Raw genomic sequence first — 23,245 nt, 5'->3', positions numbered from 1 at the left:
AACCCTTTCCTATTGGCAGCTCTTTACTCAAAGGCTGCCGGGGGGGGGGGAGCCTGCAATTTGCGGACGCTAAAGCGGGGAAGCCAAAGCCCAGCGACTGGCGCCCTAGAAAAAGGCTGATGTTTCCCCAGGAGCAGGCATTGCTAAGCGGCAGGCGAGCGGAAAAGGCCGGCGCGTTGAAGGGAGCCAGGCCTGGGAGTGGGAGGGAAGCTGAGGAGAAGCTGCCGGCGATTCCGGCCGGGCGAAAGCAGGCGGGCGCGTGTGAGTGGCAGAAGCGAGGAGGGAGGCGCTAGCGGGAGAGCCGAGCGAAGAGCCCTCGAGCCAATCCGGCCTGTCTGGAGCACCAGCCAGCACGAGAGGGAACGGGGCAGGGAGAAAAGTTGGGCCCTCTTGGCCTCCCTTTGGGCGCCGCCGGGGGTTCCTTCTCCTCTTCCTCAGCCAGGCCTTCTCCCTTCGCTTCCTCCTTCCCCACCTCATCACGCGATCCCCCCTTCCCTGTCGCCGCTCAGCGCCCGCTCTGCCAGGGGTTTCCTGAAGTGGCTCTGCTGCAGCCCCTGGTAGGAAGCGAGGGCACAGGGGGTGGTAATGCGGCTGGAGCCGTCGATGCCTGCGGAGTGGCTGCGGGCGCCAAGCGCGGCCAGCAGCAACGGAGCAGGGGCTTCCCCCTCTGGTCAGCTGACGCGGCGGCGGCGCGGGAAGCAGTTCCCCCCACCCCCCACCCCCGCCTCCAAATGTTGGTGCGGCCCTGGTGTTGCTGCGGCGGCGGCGGCCCGGCGCTGTGAGGGGGAAGCATCGTCCCCCCTCCCGCTTCCGAATATTTGCAGACCGGGGGAGGAGGCTCAAAATTCAGTGTTCTCCCGCCAGGGCGGGAGATTTGGGACGCCTAATGCCCACTCATTGATCCACCTGTCTACCATATTTTTTTCAAACCAACACATATTGTTCTCCCCTACTCCATTTTATGCTCATTTTATGTGAGGATGAGTGTATGTAACTGGCTCAAGATAACCAAATGAACTACAGGGTTAAGTGGGGATCTGAATTCAGTTCTTGGAAGTCCAGGCCTGAGACTCTAACCACCACACCCTTAACACATCATACAATTCTGTCTTGCTGTCTGAACAGCATCTCGCAGAAGTAAATTGGGATCTCCTGTATCTTTCTTTATTTGTCGTCAGTGTACTTTATGGCAGTTTTACAGCAGATTGGCAGCACTAATGAAACAGCAAGAGATTCAATCAGCTTTCAGTTGTAGCTAGTTTTCTGTTCGCACATAAATGATACAGTAGAGACAAAGTGCAAAGCAGACAAGATGGAAATCAGTGCTTATCTTTATACATTATTTGAACAGTCTTACGTTTCCCCCAGGATCTTTCAGATTGTAAATAAATTGTTCCTAGTTAAGCCCAAAAGTGTCTTATGTTTACCATATTGTTCTCATATTACAATATATTCTGTCTTTCTGCTAAGCGACCATGGGCTATATGTATTGCAGTTCACCCAGCCATTTATAGGCAATGATGACCTGTTTTTTTCTCCACTGTTCTGGCTAGTTGCACACAGATGGCCCATGTGCCAAGGGACTGGAGCAGAGTGAACCAAAAGTTGCTGAATGTAGCAAGACAAATGGTAAGGATGCTTCCATTTTCTCTAAAAGGCTGGGCAATTTACAAAGTGCTTGACACAGGGCCCATCTTGCAGTGGAAAGACCTCTCACTAATGCTAAGTAAGCAGGATTTGTGTCTGTCAACAGATGGGATTTTTTAACCACAGTTTACTCACTTTTTGAAGGGCAAGGGTTGTACTATAGGTGTCTAGCCTTAAAGAAAGGTAAACTATGTATAAGACAGATAGCTTAACAATTAGTCTTGTAACTCTGTGACTTTGGCCCTCTATTGGAGTGTGTGGGGGGGTATTTTGTCCTGGGAGACTTTAGGAGAGTCTTGAGGTATAAAATAGTCCTGAAGGGGGGGGGGGGGAGTTCTGAATAAAAGAGAGAGATTTCTGAGGAGAAGAAAAGGAGAAAAAAGGCCATCTGAATCTGAGAAAAGAGAAGAGAGTGACCTGAGGAGGAGCCTTAAGAGACCTGCAGCTGCCAAAAGTCTGAAGCAACACAAAAGCCTGAAGAACAGCAGTAGGGCTGCCAAGTCTAATTCAAAAAATACTGGGGACTTTGGGGGTGGAACCAGGAGACTTTGGGGTGGAGCCAGACTTTCTCATTTACAAAATAAATATATAAAAATACAGCAGTGCAGTTCACCTGAATAGTCATCATTTCCTCATCGCCCAATAGCTGCAATTCTAGTAAATGGAATATACACAAAGCAGCCAAAATGCACAATTTGCAAGCTCACATTTCAATGGGGCTTTACTCACAGGAACTGCTGTTCTTCAGGCTAAAACTGGCAAACAAAAAGAGAGAGAGATGGAGTTTTCTTCCATCCCATAAACAGGTTCCTATACAAAGACTCTGAAAACAATGCAAAACAAGCACAGAGACACACATACACAGTCGTACTGCCTTCTCTACAAAGATTTCTGAAATGTACAGGGGCTACGCTGCTCTCTTTATCCCCCCCCCCCACACACACACACTTACTTGCTCTGAAACAAAAGCAAAATAAACTGAAGGACTCTGCTCTCTGACAAGGCTCTGCTACTGACCCTTCCCCATTAAGTACACTCTGCTTCCTGCTCTTATTTAAAGGCACACACACACATGTTTTAAAACAGGACCTGTTTGCAGGATTCTAAACCTTTTGGAAATCTAGAGGTACATCGTGGCTGTGGGAGCGGAGCTTCCCCCCACTGGCCAGCTGCCTGGGGGTGGGGTGAAGTCTGTAAAACCGGGGGATTCCCTGCTGGGACCTGGGGATTGGGAAGCCTAAACAGCACCACCACCACCACCAGTCAAGCCACAGCAGGCAGAGTGGGAGAGACTTGCAGAAGGCCTCAGACAGACGGCAAAAGACTGTAATCACTTACTTGGTTGCAGCTTTAAACCATGTTGTCTAACTTTGAATTTGTATATACTCAGTTTGTATGACCTGCTTTGATTCCCCACCCATCTTAAATTAAACCCTACTTCTGTTACAAGTTCTACTTGTTAAAGGTGATTGGAGAGCCTGGGAGTCACATTTGAATTCCTTCCTTCCTTTTCCCCCCCCCTACTTTTTTTTTTTGCCTCCTGGCCATTTCTACCATCTCAAGACCAGTGGGCTGGAGGCACCACTACTTTTTTTTGTCACCTCCAACATTAACAAACCCAGGTCTCGTCAATTCTTCCCTTGACAGGGGTTGGTGGGAGAAAATAGGGTGACACCCTAACTAACCAACAGTAAGAGAATCCTTTTTAAAGGAAGCAGCAGCAACAGAAACTAGCTATCTCAGAATGCACAGCACATTCCAATTCATGTTGCCATGGTAGTGGTCAAAGGACACCTGAGCTGCAGAGGCACATTTCCTACCCCATGAGGCACACGATTCAAGGATATGCTTCTGAAGGGAGAGGATTTTCATGCCAAAATTCTAGTTCTAGATGTTTCTGGATCAGGAGTTTGTGCTGGCACAAAGCTATCTGTGTGATATGCTGAGACCACAAAGAAGTAAAATGGAAATACTTTGACCATTAGTCTTTTTCTGCTGATCAAAAGAGGAGCAAAGTTGTATTTGTGGATGGAGAGTACACAGGAGCTTGCCCACACAGAGCAAAAGCCTGATAAACCATCAGGTGATGTCTCAGACATTAAGGTTTCCTAAACCAGTATGCTACAACATTGCTGCATTCTAGCTGACAGAGATGCTCTGTCAGATGCCCCTTCATAGAGAAACTGCAAAACAGAAATAAAAGGAAAATTCCTTGTGATAGAGAGATCAGCATGAGACCAATATGGGCGTAACTTACATAACAGTATTACCTAATATGCCGAAAGGACAGTTCCTCTGTGCAGTTGCTAAAAAGACAGAATGATTCTTTTTGTAATCTTGAACTGTTCCAATAATCTACAGGGAAAGCGGCACAATAACAATGCTAGACTGTTGGTACACACATCATTAGCTTTTGATAACATTTTCAACCACTAGGGACTTGTTGCTCATCACCTTCATCACGATTCTTTCAAGCACATAGTTCATCTTGCCATTTAAACAATTCTTCCTTGAGACACCGATATTGGCTTGGTATCTGTATTTCCAACCTAGCAAAGAACTGTCATATTTCATCCTAGAATTCTGTTTTTGGCACTCTCCAAACTACAAAATTCTCTTTTACCATGGATGAAAAAAAATGTAATAAATGTTAATATCCATGTATGAAAGCTGGCAATGCCAGATTAAAGTGTGAATGTCAGAGAACAGATATCAGTTTCTCCATTTTTGTGTGCATACATCAGCAAACTAACAAATGCATGCAGATGTCCATAGTAACTGGTGAATTTTCTGAATATTCACAAAATCCATCTTGGGATTGTTAGTATTTTATAAGTGAACATTGACATTCACAAAATTGAGGACATGAATGGCAACATATATACCTCCTGGAACTCACAGCAGTCAGCCACATGCCCCTGGAAAGCCCATGTACAGGGCAACCTGAGCAGTCACAAATAACTTATGCTCTGTAGGCTGCTGCTGTTTTTCAACAATATTTTGACTCCTAGAGTTCATAAGTAGGGTGGATGAGAAAATAGAAACATTGAATACTGAATATTTATGATTTAATAACAGATGCCAGAGGAGTTTCACCCCCCCCCCCAAATAAAAATAACAGGGAGGAGAATTTGCATATGCTGTCTGCTAATTTTTAGTCCACTATTATCTTGCTGGACCTTGTTGGTGGGTTTTGCATATTTTGTAGGAATCACAGAATCATAGAATTGGAAGGGACCTCCAGGGTCATCTAGTCCAACCCCTGCACAATGCAGGAAACTCCCCCTAAATTCACAGGATCCTCACTGCTGTCAGATGGCCATCTAGTTTCTGTTTAAAAACCTCCAAGGAAGGAGAGCCCACCACCTCCCGAGGAAGCCTGTTCCACTGAGGAACCACTCTAACAGTCTAGAAGTTCGTCCTAATGTTGAGCTGGAAACTCTTTTGATTTAATTTCAACCCATTGGTTCTGATTCTACCTTCTGGGAAGTTGCGGTGAGAGAGAATACTGTGTTTAGAGAAATATTCTGGTGTGTTATTCCAGTGCCCCTTTGCCTGGGCATTACACAGCCCTGCTACTCTGGGCTGGATTGGCTAGGGGTGGGGCAAAACATCAGTCTGGTGGCTATAATGACCAGTGCTCTCCTAGTGGTTGTACAAGCTATAGTATTGAATAAGAAGAGAAGAAAATTGAGTTAGGATATTTCAGGACATTTACTATTTCAATGAATTTTTTTTCATAATTTACTGGAAAGATGTAGGAGGTGATAAACACCAGCTTATTTGTTTTGAATTCTTTTTTAAATCCCCCCCCCCCAATCTCTCTGGCCAGATGTAGCAACTTTTGTGTTCCATCACTGAATTAGTAGCACCTTCAGTAGCCCAGCTAGAAAAGCTGCTGACTAGTTGATGCACTTCAAGTAAAGAGGAAGACAGAAGTAATATAAAATAAATACCTCCTGTCTGCTGCCAAGACACAATTGTGATCATGTACTGCTGCTATACTATCAATGTCTGTTTATCCTCTGTGGAAAGACATAACCTCCAGATGATTATGCAATATCTGCCTAGCCCTAGACAAAGAAAGAAGCCATATCCCCAAAGTGATCAGTTGAAATTCCTTTCTTTTTCATGTATAATTATTTAAGATAAAGTGAACTGTTGAATCTTTTTCTCTTTCTCAAAACTAAAAAAAAATCTTAAAAATAAGAAAAACTATTTGAAAAAGACCATTTGTTAATGAGAAATAGACACTATAAGAATATTAAACATGACCAGTGAAACATAACATAACTCATGAAGATAGACCAAGATAACATAACTCATGAAGATAGACCAAGAAAATTAAGCAATAGCAATAGGTGATCCAATATGGTCATGGGGTGGGGGCCCCTGAGAATTCCTATATAATCTAATTTGTAGTATTCTACATGTAGTTTTCTGTGGTACTCAATTTTTATATTAATTTAAAGAAAGCAGCAGTATTTGTACTATCAGTCGAAATCAGGAATTTTGTTGAAGACATCAGTCTACCTTTACCTCTATCAAACTTCTAATAATCCTGTAAATTTCATTCAGTATATACATTTCTATTGGCCTCACCAAATCAAACTGATGCATGACAATTCATGATTTCTTCACACATGATAGTTTTCATGGATGATGTATATTACAACTCTACAACTCTACCTGAGGGACCGTCTCTCCCCATATGAGTCCCAGAGAGCACTGAGGTCAGCTGGTAAGCACCAGCTGAATATCCCTGGGCCAAGGGAGGCCAGATTAAAGACCACCCGGGATCGGGCCTTCTCCGTTGTGGCCCCACTACTTTGGAACCAACTCCCGGAGGAGGTACGGGCCCTGCGATGTGTAAATCAATTTCGCAGGGCCTGTAAGACATACCTCTTCAAAATAGCCTTCGCCCATACCGAGCTAAGTTAATGTCGCTGTGTATGTTTCTTCTCTTCCATTGAATTAAGATCTATTAGCACCTTAATATTAATTTTAATGTAGCTGCATATTAATTTTACTGTTTTATGTGATTTTACTATATTGTATTGCATTCCTATGTTGTGAGCTGCCCTGAGCCTGCTTGTGTGGGGAGGGCGGGATACAAATAAAAAGTTATTATTATTATATTATTATTAAAACTGTTGTGTCTGAAGCATGTGCATATATTTTTCTAAGCTTATGTACAGACCTATGGAATGCTTTATCAGATGCAGGATACAGGTTCTTAATAAATACCTGTTACACTTCACTATGTGAAGCAGTTCTCGGGTGCTGATTTAAACTACTAGTTTTTGCAAATGCATTCTCAGCTAGACATATCTACAAGAAAACTTCAGACTGGTAGACAATCAAGTTTAGCACAAATAGCTAGACTTCAGCTAACTTTAGTATCAGACCCCAAAAATACAATAACTCAAGAAGGCTCTCCTGTGGGTTTAATTAATATTTAAAAATTGGAACTGGGGCACTGAGGGAATTTACATGTACCTAGATTTAACCTCCCCCTGAATTTTGATTTGTCCCAAGGTGGGTAGCAAATACACAGTTAGCATACTGATAACTTCATAATTTTTACTCAAAAAGCTAAATAGTAGCTTTGGGACGTATTAAAATTGGAAGAATGCCATGGTGGGGTTAGAAATCGGCAGACACTAACTGCAGATCTTCTGTATATCATCTAGCTTGATCCTAAGAAATCATTAACTGCATTTATATTTTAACTTTCAGCATAGGACTTAGATTAAAACACAAAATACTATAAAACAGTGGCTCCCAACCTTTTAGGCACCAGGGACAAGTTCCGTGGAAGACAATTTATCCACAGACCGGTGGGGGGGGCAGTGCTGGTTTTTTTGCCACCCCAGGCTGCCCCCCCCCACCTGCACCCTGCCCCTGCCCCTCCTGGGGATCTTTAAATTGGGAGGAGACTGGAGCTGCTTCTGCTGCCTCCCTCTCAGGTGGCCAGGTGGCAGAAGTGGCCACTCTGCTCTCCCCTCCCATTTAAAGTCCCCCACCAATCAGCTGGGGAGGCAGTTTCAGAGTGAGGCTGTGCCACCTCTTTCGTCTGCATGGGTCCTGGGCAGGTGAAAGGGGTGGCGTAGTGCCTCTGCCTTGCAACCCTTTTGCATGAAATTTAACAAAATGCATTGAAATAGGAACTGATTATTGACCAGGTATTTTAGGATGCAGAAATATATTCTTTAATATTATTTTAGATTCCCTGAGCCACCCGTGGGAAGGGCGGGATATAAATTCTAAATAAATAAATAAAAAATTAATGTTTAATGGGATTGAAAAGAATTATAAAACATAAGAACATGAGGACAAAACAAAGCCTATTAAAAAGAAGTATCTAGACAGAATTATTTCTTACAAACAGTGGAAAAACAGAGAATCATATTGTGTCTACAATTCATGATAAAAATTCGTCTGAGGATGAATGATCAAGTTAAGCACAAACTCCATTCATTATGAAATGAACACTATAAATGTACTTTGATACTGGAAAGTGAATTGCAGGTGCGCAAGATCAATTTTTGAGGCTAAACGTAGCTGTAACCATACTAAAATCACTTACATCACTTTCATGGCCTTCCCGAAGGTTATATGTGAGATCCCGCTGAATTTCTTCAACAAATTTGTGCGCATATTCTGGGTAAAGATCCAGCACTTCAAAGAGTCCTTTGAGAATAATGCATTGGAGGTCACAGTAGGTTAGAGCTTTCACATCTGCATTCGTTTTAATCACTTGGTCCTTAATTGAGAGGTTTGCTCCAATTAAATCCCCCTTACCTAAAAGAACATATAAAAATGAGAGAGTAATCATCATTCACACACATTGCATAGAAACACAGAACTTTATTATGTCATTCAGAAAGCACAGGAACCAAAAAACTAAGATGCCAAGCTAAGTTTTTTTGTTTTGTTTTTTTAGGTATACCCAGCTTCTGTGAGTTATTTAAAATGGCTGATTCTAGGACTCCAAAAGACCAATATTTTAATATTTGAGGAATAGTACCTATGGGCTTGTGAAGAAGTGCACTACACCCCAGAATTTCATGTAAGAACTTTAGTAATTATATCTGCACACTTTATGTGTCCCATGATGCTTTCCTAAAGACTAACAGCTAGTAATGGAGAAACTACAGGGGGATGAGCCATTTCTAGGGTTGCCAAGTCCCCTCTGCTCTCCGGCGGGGCACTTTTGTGCATGATGCAGTGATGTCACCCAGAAGTGATGTCATCATGACGGCACTTGCGGCTGCTCTAGGAGTTTCCAGGTAAAACTCTATGGTTTTCCCAAACACTCTAGCCATTTGGGAGGGGAAAACTCTATGGTACCAATTGTACTCTTCCATCACTGCAGGGGGTTGCCAATTAAAGGAAAGCAAACTGGAAGCATAGCAGGCTTTAAGAGGAGATTGGATAAATATGGACTAGTTGGATGGACTAGTGGAAACCTGGAACAACCGGCTCTCCGAGGCCATAGACGAAATCGCCCCCAGACGTCCTCTTCATCCTCGATCACGATCCGCTCCGTGGTATACCCCGGAGCTGCGATCGATGAAACGACGATTAAGACGACTAGAGAGACAATGGCGCCGCGCTCGTGACGAAGCTACGAGAACATCATATAGGTCATTTATGAGGGCCTATGAGATGGCTATTCGGACTGCAAAGAAGGAACACTTTGCATCCAGAATTGCATCTGCGACCTCGCGCCCAGCACAATTGTTTAGTATAATTCGGTCATTAACAGAATTGCCGCAGGGCAAACAAAATAATAGAGAATTGGAAATAGGCTGTGAGGCTTTTGCGAGCTATTTCGCAGATAAGGTCTCGTCACTCCGACATGACCTACCCGCCATAATTAATACAGTAGATGAACTTGGGGCACCGAGCACGTCTTCTGGTTCAATTCTGGATTCCTTCAGTCCACTCAGTCTGGAGGAAGTTGACAGGATGCTTGCAGCTGTACGCCCTACGACCTGTAGGTTAGATCCGTGCCTGTCTTGGCTTATAAAGGCTAGCCAAACGTGGCTAAGTGAACCACTACGGGACATCATCAACAGGTCCCTGATTGAAGGGATCTTTCCCACACCTCTTAAAGAGGCAGTGGTCCGTCCCCTCTTAAAAAAACCATCAGCAGACCCAGCCACATTGGCCAACTATCGGCCGGTGTCAAACCTTCCCTTTCTGGGTAAGGGCATAGAGCGGGCGGTGGCGACTCAGCTGCAGGGATTCCTGGAGGACACTTCCGCACTGGATCCATTCCAGTCCGGCTTCCGGCCAGGTCACGGGACGGAGACAGTTCTGGTCGCCCTCATGGATGATCTTATGCGACATCTGGATCAGGGCGGCTCTGCAGTGCTGCTGTTATTAGATCTGTCAGCCGCTTTTGATACGGTTGACCACCAGCTACTGACTGACCGCCTTACCAATGTGGGGATTCAGGGATCTGCCTTGCAGTGGCTGACTTCCTTTCTCCAAGATCGGGGACAAAGGGTGGTGATAGGGGAGGAAGCATCCCAGAGGCACTCCCTTAGTTGCGGGGTGCCGCAGGAAACGGTCCTATCCCCGATGCTATTTAATATCTATATGCGCCCCCTTGCCCAAATTGTCAGGAGGTATGGACTGGGTTGCCATCAATATGCGGATGACACCCAGCTCTACCTATTGATGGGTGGCCAGTCTGACTGTACCCTGGAAAATCTAGATCTGGCATTACAAGCCGTGGCCTCTTGGCTCAGACTGAGTCGGCTGAAATTGAATCCGACGAAGACGGAGGTTCTCTACCTGGGTCGGGGCGGTCCGGGGAGAGAGATCCAGCTGCCGGCCCTTGATGGGGTGCCACTGATACCGGTCCCCAAGGTCAAGAGCTTAGGCGTGCTCCTTGAGTCCTCCCTTACAATGGAGGCTCAGGTGGCAGCCACCGTTAGATCTGCCTTTTTCCACTTCCGGCAAGCACAGCAGCTGGCCCCTTACCTGGAGCGCAGCGACCTAGCGACGGTAATCCATGCTACGGTCACCTCAAGAATAGATCACTGTAATGCTCTCTACATGGGGCTACCCCTGACGCTAACCCGGAGACTACAACTAGTGCAGAACGCTGCGGCACGGCTGTTAATGGGGCTACCACGACGGGAGCACATTCAGCCAGTGCTGAGAGAGCTACACTGGTTGCCTGTTGTGTTCCAAGTTCGCTTCAAGGTGTTGGTATTAACCTTTAAAGCCCTTTATGGTCAGGGACCTGCCTATCTACGGGACCGCCTTTCCCCATATATCCCCCAGAGAGCACTGCGATCAGGGACAAAAAATCTGCTGTCTGCCCCTGGCCCAAAAGAAGCCAAGCTATGCACAACAAGAGCCAGGGCTTTCTCGGTGGCAGCACCAGAACTTTGGAACACCCTCCCAGAAGCTATAAGGGCCCTGCGAGATTTGTCGGCGTTCCACAGGGCCTGTAAGACCGAACTATTTAAACAGGCTTTTCTGGTTGACTGAAAATGGGCTGCCACGGGACATCCTACAGAAGCTGGCGATCATAGTCAGAAGCCAATACCGCCAGACTGGACTGAGACAGCGCAAATAATTTTTAAATTGATAAGTAAATTATGGTTTTATATGTTTTATTGAATTGATTGTTTTTATGATGTTGTAAGCCGCCCTGAGTCCGCTTGCGGAGAGGGCGGGATATAAATGTAAAGTAATAAATAAATATATATACACACACACACACACACACACACACACATATATTGGCCACTGTGTGACAGAGTGTTGGACTGGATGGGCCATTGGCCTGATCCAACATGGCTTCTCTTATGTTCTTATGGAATGGAGGGGGGAAAGACAAGATTAATAACTGTGTGTTGAGTTGGAAGCTTGATTTTGATTATCAAACTGTATGATGTTGGATAATTGCCTCTCTGCATGGTCTGAGTCAGAATCTTGTGTGCCTACTATTTTCAGCAAGATTGGGATCGTGGATTTCTAGCATTTTCTCTACTTGGGCCTTAGGACAAGAATAAACATAAAACCTGGGTAGACATTTATCTATGGCATCCTATCTTGCTTTGATGTCCACTCTGACCAGAAGACACCAAACACCCTAAGGTCGCTTTCCTAAAATGATTACATACCAGAAGTTTCACTCCAGCACAAGGAAAACACTTTGCAATTGCTTCACTCATGTTCCAGTATAACTGGATTAAACACAACATAAATCGAATTAAAATGTGGTTGTGCTTTGTGAACAGAACAATAATTACTGTATTAATATGGTGTAGTACAGTGTTTAACAGAATGAATGGTGACCTAGCACAGTCTTAAATGCCTATGATTTTAAAATTTGCTCTTGTACCACTGGTGGAAACTGTCAGATTGGTAGCACATTGCTGTATATTTTTCTTATCTTCAAGGTCAGGAAAAGAGCAAGCAAAAAATACCCCTTTCTGAAGATGGTGCTTAGGAGAGCCAATCTCAGGGCCAAATTATCATTTCATCTAGTTTGGCTCTAAAATAGATTTAAGTAAAAGGAGTATATAAAGAAGAACATCTGGTAGTTTTATATACATTTCTTCTCTTAACAGATTCAACTGTTGGTACAATTTCTGAAGAGTAAAAACAGCATGATGACATCACCAAGACTTGCTAGCGGAGCAGCTGTGATTTTATGACTACTATAAGACACTTCTGCATTCTGACATGAGAAGTAGAATTGCCACATTGGATTTAGCCATGGATGATTGTTTCACACAATGGGTGCTATCACACAAGGAATCTGGCCCTGTAGTATCCTGGCTTTGAAAAAGCCTGTATTCTTTGATGTGTGCCCGGATGTTCACACAACCCCTGCCCTGCTGCCGGGAGAGACACTGGCTGCACTCTTGCATAGGAGCATTCAGACTGCTCATGTGCATGTGGGGCACCTGCAGCTCATGCCTGACCATTCAGACAGCCAGGAAACACATCCTACATTTGATTTGGAGATTTGCTACTGGGAAGTACCTGGTAGCTCTTTAATCTAGTCCCAGACCATCCTAAAATGTGATAAGGATGGGAGGGACTCAGGAGACAGATGTGTACATGTGATCATGCACATTAAATCAGGAGGGGAGATGTGGCAAGATCAGACCAAATCTCTCATGTGATTGCACTCAGTATCTGTTTCATTGGAATTTATGAGCATTAGCTCATCAATTGCTTGGTTTGGCTTCAAGCACTCTGTACCATTATATTTTAAAAGTTAATTTAATTTTTACTAAAACTTGTTATTGATAGTTATGATTAATGGTACCAATATGGATATTACCAGTTGCAATTCACTGAGAAAATTCGGCAGTTCAATAGTAAATGAAAAACCTGTCTTTCTTTTAAAAAGCTAGTGTAATGAATTGTCATTAAGTGAATGATGAATTATTTTAATTTTTGATACTTAGTAATGGACAAAGTCTTCTTAGATTGCCTTGATTTATATTAGCTTTTTGTAAGGTTTTTCAAATTCTTACAAAAAAAAAATGTAAACCTCAGTTACCCCCCCATCTCCTGCAGTGTTTCCACTTTCTCTTAACATTCCTCCCATGAGCACTGAGTAGCAGCAAGATTCCCCCCTTCCCATCATTTTTTATAGCAGCAGCAGTGTTTCCTCTAGAACTAAATTTTCCAGGGAATCCTGTGTCCAGGATGTTGTTGCTACTAAGTTTATCTTGGTTTCTTCATGGGAGGTAGGAGATGGATGGTAGGGATGCAGTTTTTATTGTTGTTACCTGTACTCCAGACCAATGTTCCCTCTAAGCTGAGTTAGTTCACAATTTTTTAGCCTCTGGCTCACACATTTTTGTCTTTGCTAAGGAAAGATGGCCCCAAAGCAAACTAATTTATGCAGTAGCCAAATTGTTCGCTTGCACCTTTAATGCTAGTAGTTCACAAAGTAGAATTTTTGCTCACAAGACTCCACAGCTTAGAGGGAGTATTGCTGCAGACATTCTAAACAGGCACACTTGAGAGAAGGGAAGGGTAACAGAGAAGGGGAAGGAAAGGGGTAACAGAGGATTGGTAGTGGGGTTGAACCCTAGTGCAAGGTATGGTTTGACTTCAAAAGCTTTGAGACTTCATCTGCATTTGAACAAAAATATCAAACTGGAAACTAGTTGCCCAACCAGACAAAGATGTAAAAGGCCAACTCGACAACACTTGTGATCTGGGCCTTCATTGACAGAGAGGCATCCAAAATTACCCCTAGACTCCTCGCACTGGCATTGGCATCAGCAGTGCTCTACCAAGGGCTGGGAACTGGGTTCTTGATCCCACCCCACTGCAACCCAAGTACAGGACCTCAGATTTCAATGGATTTAATTTCCATGTCACTTCCCCACCTAAAATGAACATGTGGACATACATACAGATCTTGTATGTTTAATGAGTGGAACATAACGTGTGAAGTGTGCAATGTATTTACCTATATTTCTATTTCTCAAGTGTAAATAGATCTGCGGATACCTCTATCTGTGGATTGGGCCCACACTAAGAGAAAGGAGATTTGTCTCCAAACATGGGGACCCTCAAAATTAACAGAAAAAGCTTACATTTAAAAAAAGAAAGAAAAACAGTTTGTTCTCTATACAAGTGCAGAGAATGTACCTATGTGTGTCATGGTCATTGCTTGGTTCCAACCCAGGCGTCACTCTGGGCCTGGCAGCAGTGGCAAAGCTTGGTGTCATGAGTCAGCCAGAGCTTAGCAATAGCGAGAACTCCTAAGAAGAGGAGCCTCATGTACTGAGTTAACAGAAGCTGACCAGCAGGAAAATGAGCTGCAGGCTTGTCAGGATTCACAGCCAACAGCTGGTGTTGGGCCACCAATATCCTCCAGCCCTGATTCAGCAGGTGAATCTCAGCTGGCCATTCCCAGTCCACCACTATTACTTGCACCCTTAGAGCACTGCAGCTAGAGGCTAAAAACAGAGCTATAGACAAGGTGGTAAAGTGCATCTGCTGCATGTTCCCTGGGCAACCCTCCCCTGTCAGTGGTCTCCCCTCCTGGCCCAATGCCAATTGCTTGCTGATAATTCTATCCATATGCATGGGGCTATAAAATCAGCCCAGTAAGGCTGTTAGTCATGAATGCACATGTACAGTAGATGTTAAGCCACCAACTTTGTCTTGCTTGACTTCTGGACCCCTTAACTTAAACTGAATACCTCTGCTTTGCCTGACTTCTGGAACCCTGACCTTGGATTGAACAACTCTGCTTTGCATGACTTCTGGATCTCTGACCTTGGACAGAACAACTCTGATTTGCCTGAGTTCTGGCACCTGATACTTGGAGCCTGCAGGCCAGTACACCTGGGAAGCTGGGCCTTGCAATGGTGGAGCCCAGGAGCTATGGCAGGCCTAGTGATGGCTACTGCTCTGGAACGTGAAAACCAGTAGTCCAGGGCTGGAGCCTGGGAGCAGCAGCAGATTGACTCCCCCTACAAGCCTCTTTCAGGCCCATCTTTGCTCTTTGGGGATGCTATTGCAGCCGCAGCCACCATGGGTCCCAAGGTAGTGAAAAAGAAGGGGGGGTTGCTGATAGAGCAGAGAGTGAAAGAGAAAGAAGGGGGGATGGGGAAGAGAAAGAAGGGGATAGTCTGATGGGGGAGAAGGCAAAAGAAGGGGATTATATAAAGGGGGGAGAGAAAGACATGGAAGAAGATTGTTTGGAGGAGAGAAATAGAGGGGTGAAGTGAGAGAAAGAGAGGGACAGATTGAGAAGAGATGGGAGGAAAGGGGGCATTTTCTGAGAAGGGCTAGAAGTAAGGGGGGAGAGAGAGGGCTGCTAGATAATCAGATGGGAGAGAAAGAGGGGGAAAGACTGATACAGAAGGTGTAGGGGAGAGGGGGATGAAGGAAGATAGATAAGGGGTAGGGGCAGAAAGACTGTGGGAAACTTTGACAGCAAAGAATGTGAGAAGGAAGAGAATGCCCTTTCCAACAAGTTTCTTGTGGGTTCCCACTGATTTAGACACTACATGCCATGTAATAATTTTATGAACTAATTATCAAATACTGGCCATGATTAAGGAAATGCAATCCATTAATCATCAACAAAATCATTAGGTGTAACCTTAGCTTGGGCAAATGTTTTAATGGGTAACAACAATATTCTTGTACACAAAGACTTGATTAATACTGTTAGTAGCAACTTCTGAAGAGATATAAGTATTATATAAAATTTTATACTCTCATTCATTAGGACATGATATCATAGAATTTGTAGTTAAATTATAAAGGAGACATTGAGTCATCAAATGGGCAGCCCAATCCAGACATAAGTGGCGGCCGGCCATGGTGTAGCTGCCGCGCCTCTAGTAGACTTCCTGAGGACTTTGGCACGCGGGAGTGTGGGGAGGGAAGAGGCGTAGACGGTCGCCATGGCAACGCTGCTGGCGTAGGCATGCAAGGGAGGCGAAGGCAACCGAAGGGGAGCCTCCCCATTGGCCAGTCCTGGTTCATGCGCCACAGCTCATGACAGTCAGGGATAGGGAGAGGTGGCCCCAGAGAGGCTGATAGCCATCCCCAACTCGCCCCCAAACAGAGAATGGAGCCAATGATGGGCAGACCATCAAAGACAAAGGAGAGACGTCCCACCAACATGGAGAGGGAACAGGAGTGAGGCTGGGCATGCACGCACGAGAAGCCTGGCATGGTGGCGAGGTGGGGGTGGGGGCAAGACAGGCCCGCACTGGACCATGGAGAAGCTGTCAATCCCCTCATACCCTCCCACTGTCAGAGACTCTGCCAATGGCGGGCAGACAAGCAGGAAGTACCAAGTGCAGGAGTTCGCTGTCATAGACAGCGGCTGGAATGTGTGTCTGGGAGTAAGCAGCACAACAGCAGACTACACCCCACCCAGAGACCCCCTGTGTTGTCCTGATGCCCCCTGCCATGTGCACAAAACACCTCCCTTGGGGGCTGCAGAACTCAGAGTGCGAGTGCATCAGCCGCAGAACTCTGAGTCCACTCCATCAGCCCCCCCTTAGTGCCCTGTGCACAACAGCCCTGTGGAGTCAGGTAGGCTATCAGCCCAGGCAGGCTGAGGGGCGGCACTTCCCTCCCCTGTCCAGCCATGTGGGGGATAGCGTGGTGACTCATAGACTGCCCCTCCCAAAACCAAGTCTGCCCACCCTTCTAGGCATTCCCTCGGAGAGGCCACTGATGGGTGGGGGTGTTGTCCAGGGAATGTGCAGCAGATGCCAAGCAGGAGAGACAACAGAGGGCACAGCTCAGACTTTATTTTTCTGGAACAGAGTGCAACAGTCTCCCTGGTAAGCGCTGGGCAGTCTTGCCGTGGGCGAGGCTCCATTCAGAGCGGCGGGCAGAAACAGCTGAGGGAGTGTGTGTGTGTGGGGTGGAGCAACACACGTGGAAGCCTCTATGTTGGAGTCCCACCTGCAAAACAGAGGCAGAGATCAAGAGCACCTGCAGGGGCAGTGGTTGGAAAAGCAGGCTGCGTTTCAGCCGGGCACTCTCTTAAAGGGACAGTCTCTGACCCACCTCCCTGCAACGGGGCAGCTGCCACACACACCCCGTGCCCTGCCAGGGGTTGGGAACGTGGCAGAGGGCAGACCAAGGGAAGGGAGCAGGCGGCAGCACAGCGGAGCGGGGTCAGCAAATGCCTCCTGCCGGAGCCCACTACCTGGTTCAAGTCCCAGAGATGCTCGCACACAAAGCGGTCAAGAGCGAGGGAAGGGGGAGGCCTGGGGGGGGGACAGTAGAACTTACCCAGCCATGGGCGACAGTCCTCGCATGCAGAGCCTCCGGGAGCCAGAACCTGTGGAGACCTGGAAACAAGACCAGTTAGCCCCAGAGGAGAGACCTCTCTCTCCCCCTCGCAAGTCAAAGATACTGTCAAAGCAACTGCACAGTGCAAAACCTTTCACCAACTTGCCTGCCTGTACCTCACTCTAAGTCTGTATGGCTGGAAGGTCGCTGGCAGATCTTCCTACCATGCGCTCCTCTCCCTAACAACTGAGTTGTGCGAGGCCAGAGCAGAAGTATTTCTAGGAGGGGGGAGACTGCGATTGGGTGCTGGAGAGGGGGCTCATCAGCCCAAGGTGCGAGGGGATTGGCAAGGCAATCATGCCGCTCCCTAAGGGGTTTGCGAGCTTTTGCAGCGGTGGAGGTGGCCTTTGTTTTTGGTTTCAACAAGTGCCTATGGGACATGCTGCTGTTTTTGCAGGCGTAATGTTGCGCGTCTCGGGGGGGGGCGTGTCATGGGCCAAACTGTTCAAGAAGCCGCCTAAGCCTGGCTGCACCCCCAACTCCACCTCCTCCATCTGAACGCTGCACCTCACTTCCGTCCACTTTCAGATGCAGACCTCAGGCGCCGCTGCTCTTGGGTGAAGCAGCGCTGGGGCAACCCCCCACCCACGTAACTCCCCTCCACTGTGGCGGCGCCGGTTGTACATCAGCATAAATGCTTCTGCTGCCCCTGTAGTGGCAAGTCCGCTCCCAGAGCGCTTTCAGCCCCCGCCCTCTCTGGATTGTGCTACAAATTACCTAAAGGATTAGTCAAACCAGATCCCTTCTCTTAAAAGTGGTTCATGTTCATTACCAATATGGAGTGAGGTATTCAGAGAATCAGTCCACCTACTACATGCTTACACTGTGGTGCTGAATAACCTTATCAATCTTCCTTATGATAACATCAGGTATATGTATGTGAAAAGTTACAGCAATGTTATGTTGCTTTTTTCTTTATTTTCTGATAGTAGTAAGCTAGGAAAAGTGGTATTCCATGTTCCTTTCATACAGTGTTTTTAGTTTGTATAGCATCACTGAATATTTATTTTAAAAATTATCTCACCAACCAATGATTCAATGCTAAAAGCTACTGCATTGAGATACACTTAGGTGTCCAACTGATCCCTCAAACTATCTCTTTTCAGCAGTGTAACACAGCTGCCCAATCCAGTAGGGTTCCACAGTTCCACTGTATAGGGCACAGGTGGGAGGTTGTCCCTTGGCTATGGTGAACCAGGTCCCCAGGCCTAATGTGTTTGAGGTCCTATGCTTCCCATAAAAAAGCAGTTGATTAGCTGGGTGGTATAGTCTGGGCAGGGCCCATGATTCAAATGGTCTGTGGAATCTTCAGCATGCATCTTTAAGTTATATAAAGTCAAACTCCTATAGGAATGAAAGATATGAGTTTTGGTCTTATCTGCATGGACACAGTTCTATTAGCAAAAAAAAAAGAAGGTAAAAACAGTTGTTCAAAAATAATCCTTTTTGTAATATGCTGTCATAACATACCTAGAATTGCCAGCACCGTGCTGTCTTTGAGAACTTCCATGGAACCTGAGCACACAAAATAGATAGCCTGCAAGGCATCTCCCTGCCGGAGGAGGTACTCCCCAGGAGCACAAAAGGAGGTTTTGATATGCAGAGACAGAGACCTGAGGCAACCACGGCTGGCACACGCAAAAAGGGACAGCTGCAGAATCTCCTTGTTCAAGTACATGGTGATGTCTGAGCGCAGCTCATCAGGAAAGTCCTTTAAAAGCTGTTCAGAAAAGCAAAACAAGTTTCCTGTTAAACTTCAATAATCTGCTCATATGTCAAAATGAAGTATTTATAATTTTCATGGGTTTTGTTTGTTTGTTTTACAATACACTTCATAGTCATTATCTTGTTTGGGCAAGTAACTGAACTGTGGTCATCAACAGTTTTGCCTTTTTTCCATGTAGAAAGCAAATATTTGTATTTGAATGTTTGAAAGGGTTCACAGGTCAAAGTCCAATAATGTGTCTGGTAATCCAGCCTCTCACCTAAATGCAACTTGTAAAATCTCTGTTAAAATCTTGTATATTTTCTTTTTTAAAGCAAGATACTGAAGTTAAACTTTTATGAATACAGTTAAATATATGTGCACCTATGTAAAAAGTGCATTCATAACAAAGATTCACCACAGGGATTGACAACTTCACACAGTGACTTTTCCCTGTCATCTCTATTTTATGGGCTTCTTTATTGCTATTTGCTTTGAAAATAAATACATTTATGGCTTTATTATATATTCCAGAAACATTCCACCAAAAAGATTAATTAAAAGGATTAATTATCTGGGGAGTCACATCAGTTTACAAGAAAATAGTGAAAGGAAGATTTTGATTACCTCATGTGAATCTATTCCATTATTGACAGACCAGGTGGTTTGGAAATATTCAAGCATTCTTTGCTTTAACTGCTGTGGTAGGTGGTGGACCCTTATAAAATCCTTCATCTCCTTGGTTCGTGTGTGATAAAGAGACCATCTGGAGTACATCCGTTGAATAATAGCAGTCACATTACCAAACACCAAGGCATGCATCAAAGCTGCAGTATGCCAAAACAGCAAAATATACTATCACCAAAAAGCAATATAGAGAAAGATCTTGCTCATTAGTGATACCAGCACTATTTAAAAAATGAATGAAACCATTTTTGTTTGATAAAAGCTGTCAGTAACTCAGAATACTACCTTCCTGATAAAGCAGTTTGGGAAATGTAGCAATTGTTAAAAGCTCCTGTGAGATTTCATTTAAAACATATTACAGGAGATCAGAGGTGAGTGAGACTTTTTTTAAAATCTAGGAAGTTAAGTTGTATGAAATAAATTTGGCAAAATGATTTAATTAGGAATACTGCAAAATCAGGAATCCCTAATAACCCTTACAAAATCCCTACAAAAAGGGGTTTATTTTAGTCAAGAGAGAGGAGAGCCTATTTTTTCAGCTGCCTCTCTTTTATGAATTGTGGATGTGGCATCACCATTTAGGAAAGTACCAGATCAGATATTACTTGTAGGCATTTGCAGTTAAACAACCATTCTATGTTGAGAAGTTTCAACCATAATAAACCAAAATTTTAAAGACAAGCAGTAATTCCCTTTAATGTAATACATTTAAATATTTTCCATCAAATGATCCAGGTGTGAAAATTCACTGTCTTGTCATATTTTTCATATTTTCTACTGCCATACCCCGTAGGAAAGCTCAGATGCTATGTTCCTCTCTAGTAAAAATTACAGTCAGCAATTATTACTGTTTTTAGACTGTATCACTTCATAAAAGTAGGAAAAGGCTGTAACTATCAGATAACGGGAAGCAACCAGCTACTTATTTAGAACTGTCATCCTAATTGAATGTTCTTTTGTGTTACCCATTATATAAACCATATTCCAATATTCAGTATGGCTCTGCATTATTGGTCTGCACAGTTGTTTCTTTCTCAGCACTTTGGCTTAAACAAAGCAGAAGAAGAAAGTTGAATTTGGCCCATATCTAGATCCACACCAGTGAAATTTACCAACATTTCTCTATGATTTACTAGGAAATTGGCAACAATGAAAAAGTATATTCGGAAGACATTAAGGCTGGGTAGAGATGGGCAGGGCAGCCTCCCAGCTGAGGAAAAAGCCAACATAGTTTGAGACACATCGGGGCAGTCAGACAGCATGCACCCCGCCGCCAGAAGTGGGTTGTGCTGCATGCACCCTGGAGGAGTGACCACTCATGCAGGGTCAGATCTATGTTTTTTTTGAGGAGGGGAAATTAAAACATGACACCCCCTTTTGGCCCATTTTATCTTATGGGCCCATAGAATAGAATGGATTCCATACCCAATTTGGTACCCCCTCATGGCACCTGGGCAAGCGCCTCCTCTGCCCCTCCCTAGATCCAGCTCTGCACTTGTACACTAAGGAAGTGCTTCTCTGGCACTTCTGGGTCATACAAATGGCCTGGAAAGGTGACAGGGAAGTGCTTCACAAATCTTATTGAAATAGCATACAGACATCGAAGGATGAGGTAAGGGTGGGAGTGAGGTTGGATCCAGGTGTGTGCATTTAAATGTACCATTTTAATCCAGATGTGGGGGTGCCTCTGTCAGCCCAACTAGGCCATCTGAATTCAGCCTGACATCTTAAATGCAACCTTCTTGTTAAATGAAATATAAATGGTTTTTAAGCACTAAATTTTCTATTAATAAAAAAATATTAAAATTATATAGCAAAACTCATTCTGCAGTAACAAATGAACTCTCCTAGAATGTCAAAAATACTTATTCATTCACAGTTTCCTGTATTACAGAAGTAGATAAGACCCTCACTGTAATGAGCAGACCTTAAAGACAACTAAAGTTCCAGGCGGTGATGAATGAGGGAGCCTGCTTGACTGCTGTACACCAGCTTAAACAGATAACCTGTTCTAAAACAGTCTCACTGGCTGGTATTTTGCTTTGGGGCTTAATTTTAATTTTGTTTTGGGGTTTAATTCTGGGCTCAGTTTAAGGCAATTCATGATCCAGGACCCACATACCTAAGGACTGTATGTCCTTATGTGAACCCAGTCACCAGTTATGCTCCTTCAACCAGTTGCCCTGACCTGGATAGTTCAGACTAGCCTGATCTCAGAAGCTAAGCAGAGTCTGCCCTGGTCAGTATTTGGATGGGAAACCACCAAGTAATACTAGGGTTGTGACAGAGAGGCTGGCAGTGGTAAAATATCTCTGAATGTCTCGTGCCTTCAAAATGCTATGGGGTCATCCTGTCAGCTATGACTTGATGGCCAGGGTGGGGAAAGCCAGTTCTTGTTCATAGTGCTTTCTGGTAGATCTGCATGTTCCTTTATCTGTTCATTCTCAGGCCTTTTTCATCATTAGACAAATTTCATGGAAATAGCCTGCCCAAGCACGATCTCTGCTGACATTTAGGAAGCCTTGCAAGGCTATGTCAGCGAAGGATGAGGGGTGAACTTACTGGGAGCGGAATGTCAATAATAAACACAACATGTCTACATGACCTGGAAGGCACATTGAGGATATCATGGGAGAATACTCTGGTTTTGGGGCAAAACTCTATGGTAGAATTAGCTTCTACCATAGAATTTTGTTAAAAAAAAACACCAGAGTGTTGCCCTTACTGGACCTGACATGCCTACATCACTTCTGGGTCATGTAGGCATGTCACATTTAATTCAGCATTATTCCCTGTTTTGTGGCAGTAATATCCCCCCCCCCTCACCAGCCAACTGGCCAGCAGTGAAGAGGTGGGGCCCAAAAGTTCTGGACCCCCAACATAGAGTCTGGCATCTCTAGCTCACATCAATGATTTTTAAGCAAAATGTAAAAGGCAAAAATATATAGAAAAGAGAAATGGCCTCTTATAAATAGAACAGTTACAGCAGGACATGCTCTTATCCCTGTTGGCAATGAGGGTCAGGCAGTATTTCCATCCTGTATGGGTCGTATTCTTGCCATTCAGATTACTGAGCCATGGAGAGTGTAAATAAATTGAATTTAAAGCTGCAGGATATCCCTTCCCTTTTTACTTAATAATTGAACATATTGCTGTAACAAATTTGTGAATATAACAAAGTTAAAATAATTTAAAATCTGCATAAGCAGCAAAAATTATTCATCCATTCTTATGGAATGCATATAGGCACATATAAGTGGGCTGAGGTTAAAATAAGGTTAATTTAGAAGTTATTTGTAATCTATCAAAGTGCCTTCCTGTGTCATAGGCTAATAAACACAGGAGAAAACTATGTCAGACAAGATATAATGT

At 44.5% G+C, this 23,245-nt stretch overlaps 1 protein-coding gene across 2 annotated transcripts in view; it reads right to left on the bottom strand.

Annotated features, from left to right (window-relative positions):
* KCNH8 (potassium voltage-gated channel subfamily H member 8) overlaps nt 1–23,245 on the bottom strand; it is a 287,653-nt gene that overhangs the window by 32,288 nt on the left and 232,120 nt on the right. For both annotated transcript variants that reach the window (XM_060248762.1, XM_060248763.1), the window contains exons 9-11: nt 19,814–20,013; nt 18,952–19,201; nt 8,237–8,451 (exon numbers count right to left, since the gene is read on the bottom strand). In XM_060248762.1, the coding sequence (XP_060104745.1) occupies nt 8,237–8,451; nt 18,952–19,201; nt 19,814–20,013 (665 nt within the window). The remainder of the gene's footprint in view (nt 1–8,236; nt 8,452–18,951; nt 19,202–19,813; nt 20,014–23,245) is intronic.

This window comes from Heteronotia binoei, chromosome 10, assembly GCF_032191835.1.
Source record: "Heteronotia binoei isolate CCM8104 ecotype False Entrance Well chromosome 10, APGP_CSIRO_Hbin_v1, whole genome shotgun sequence".
NCBI lineage: Eukaryota > Metazoa > Chordata > Lepidosauria > Squamata > Gekkonidae > Heteronotia > Heteronotia binoei.
Note: the sequence above shows the minus strand (reverse complement) of the source record. Positions and strands in the feature narration are given on the sequence as shown.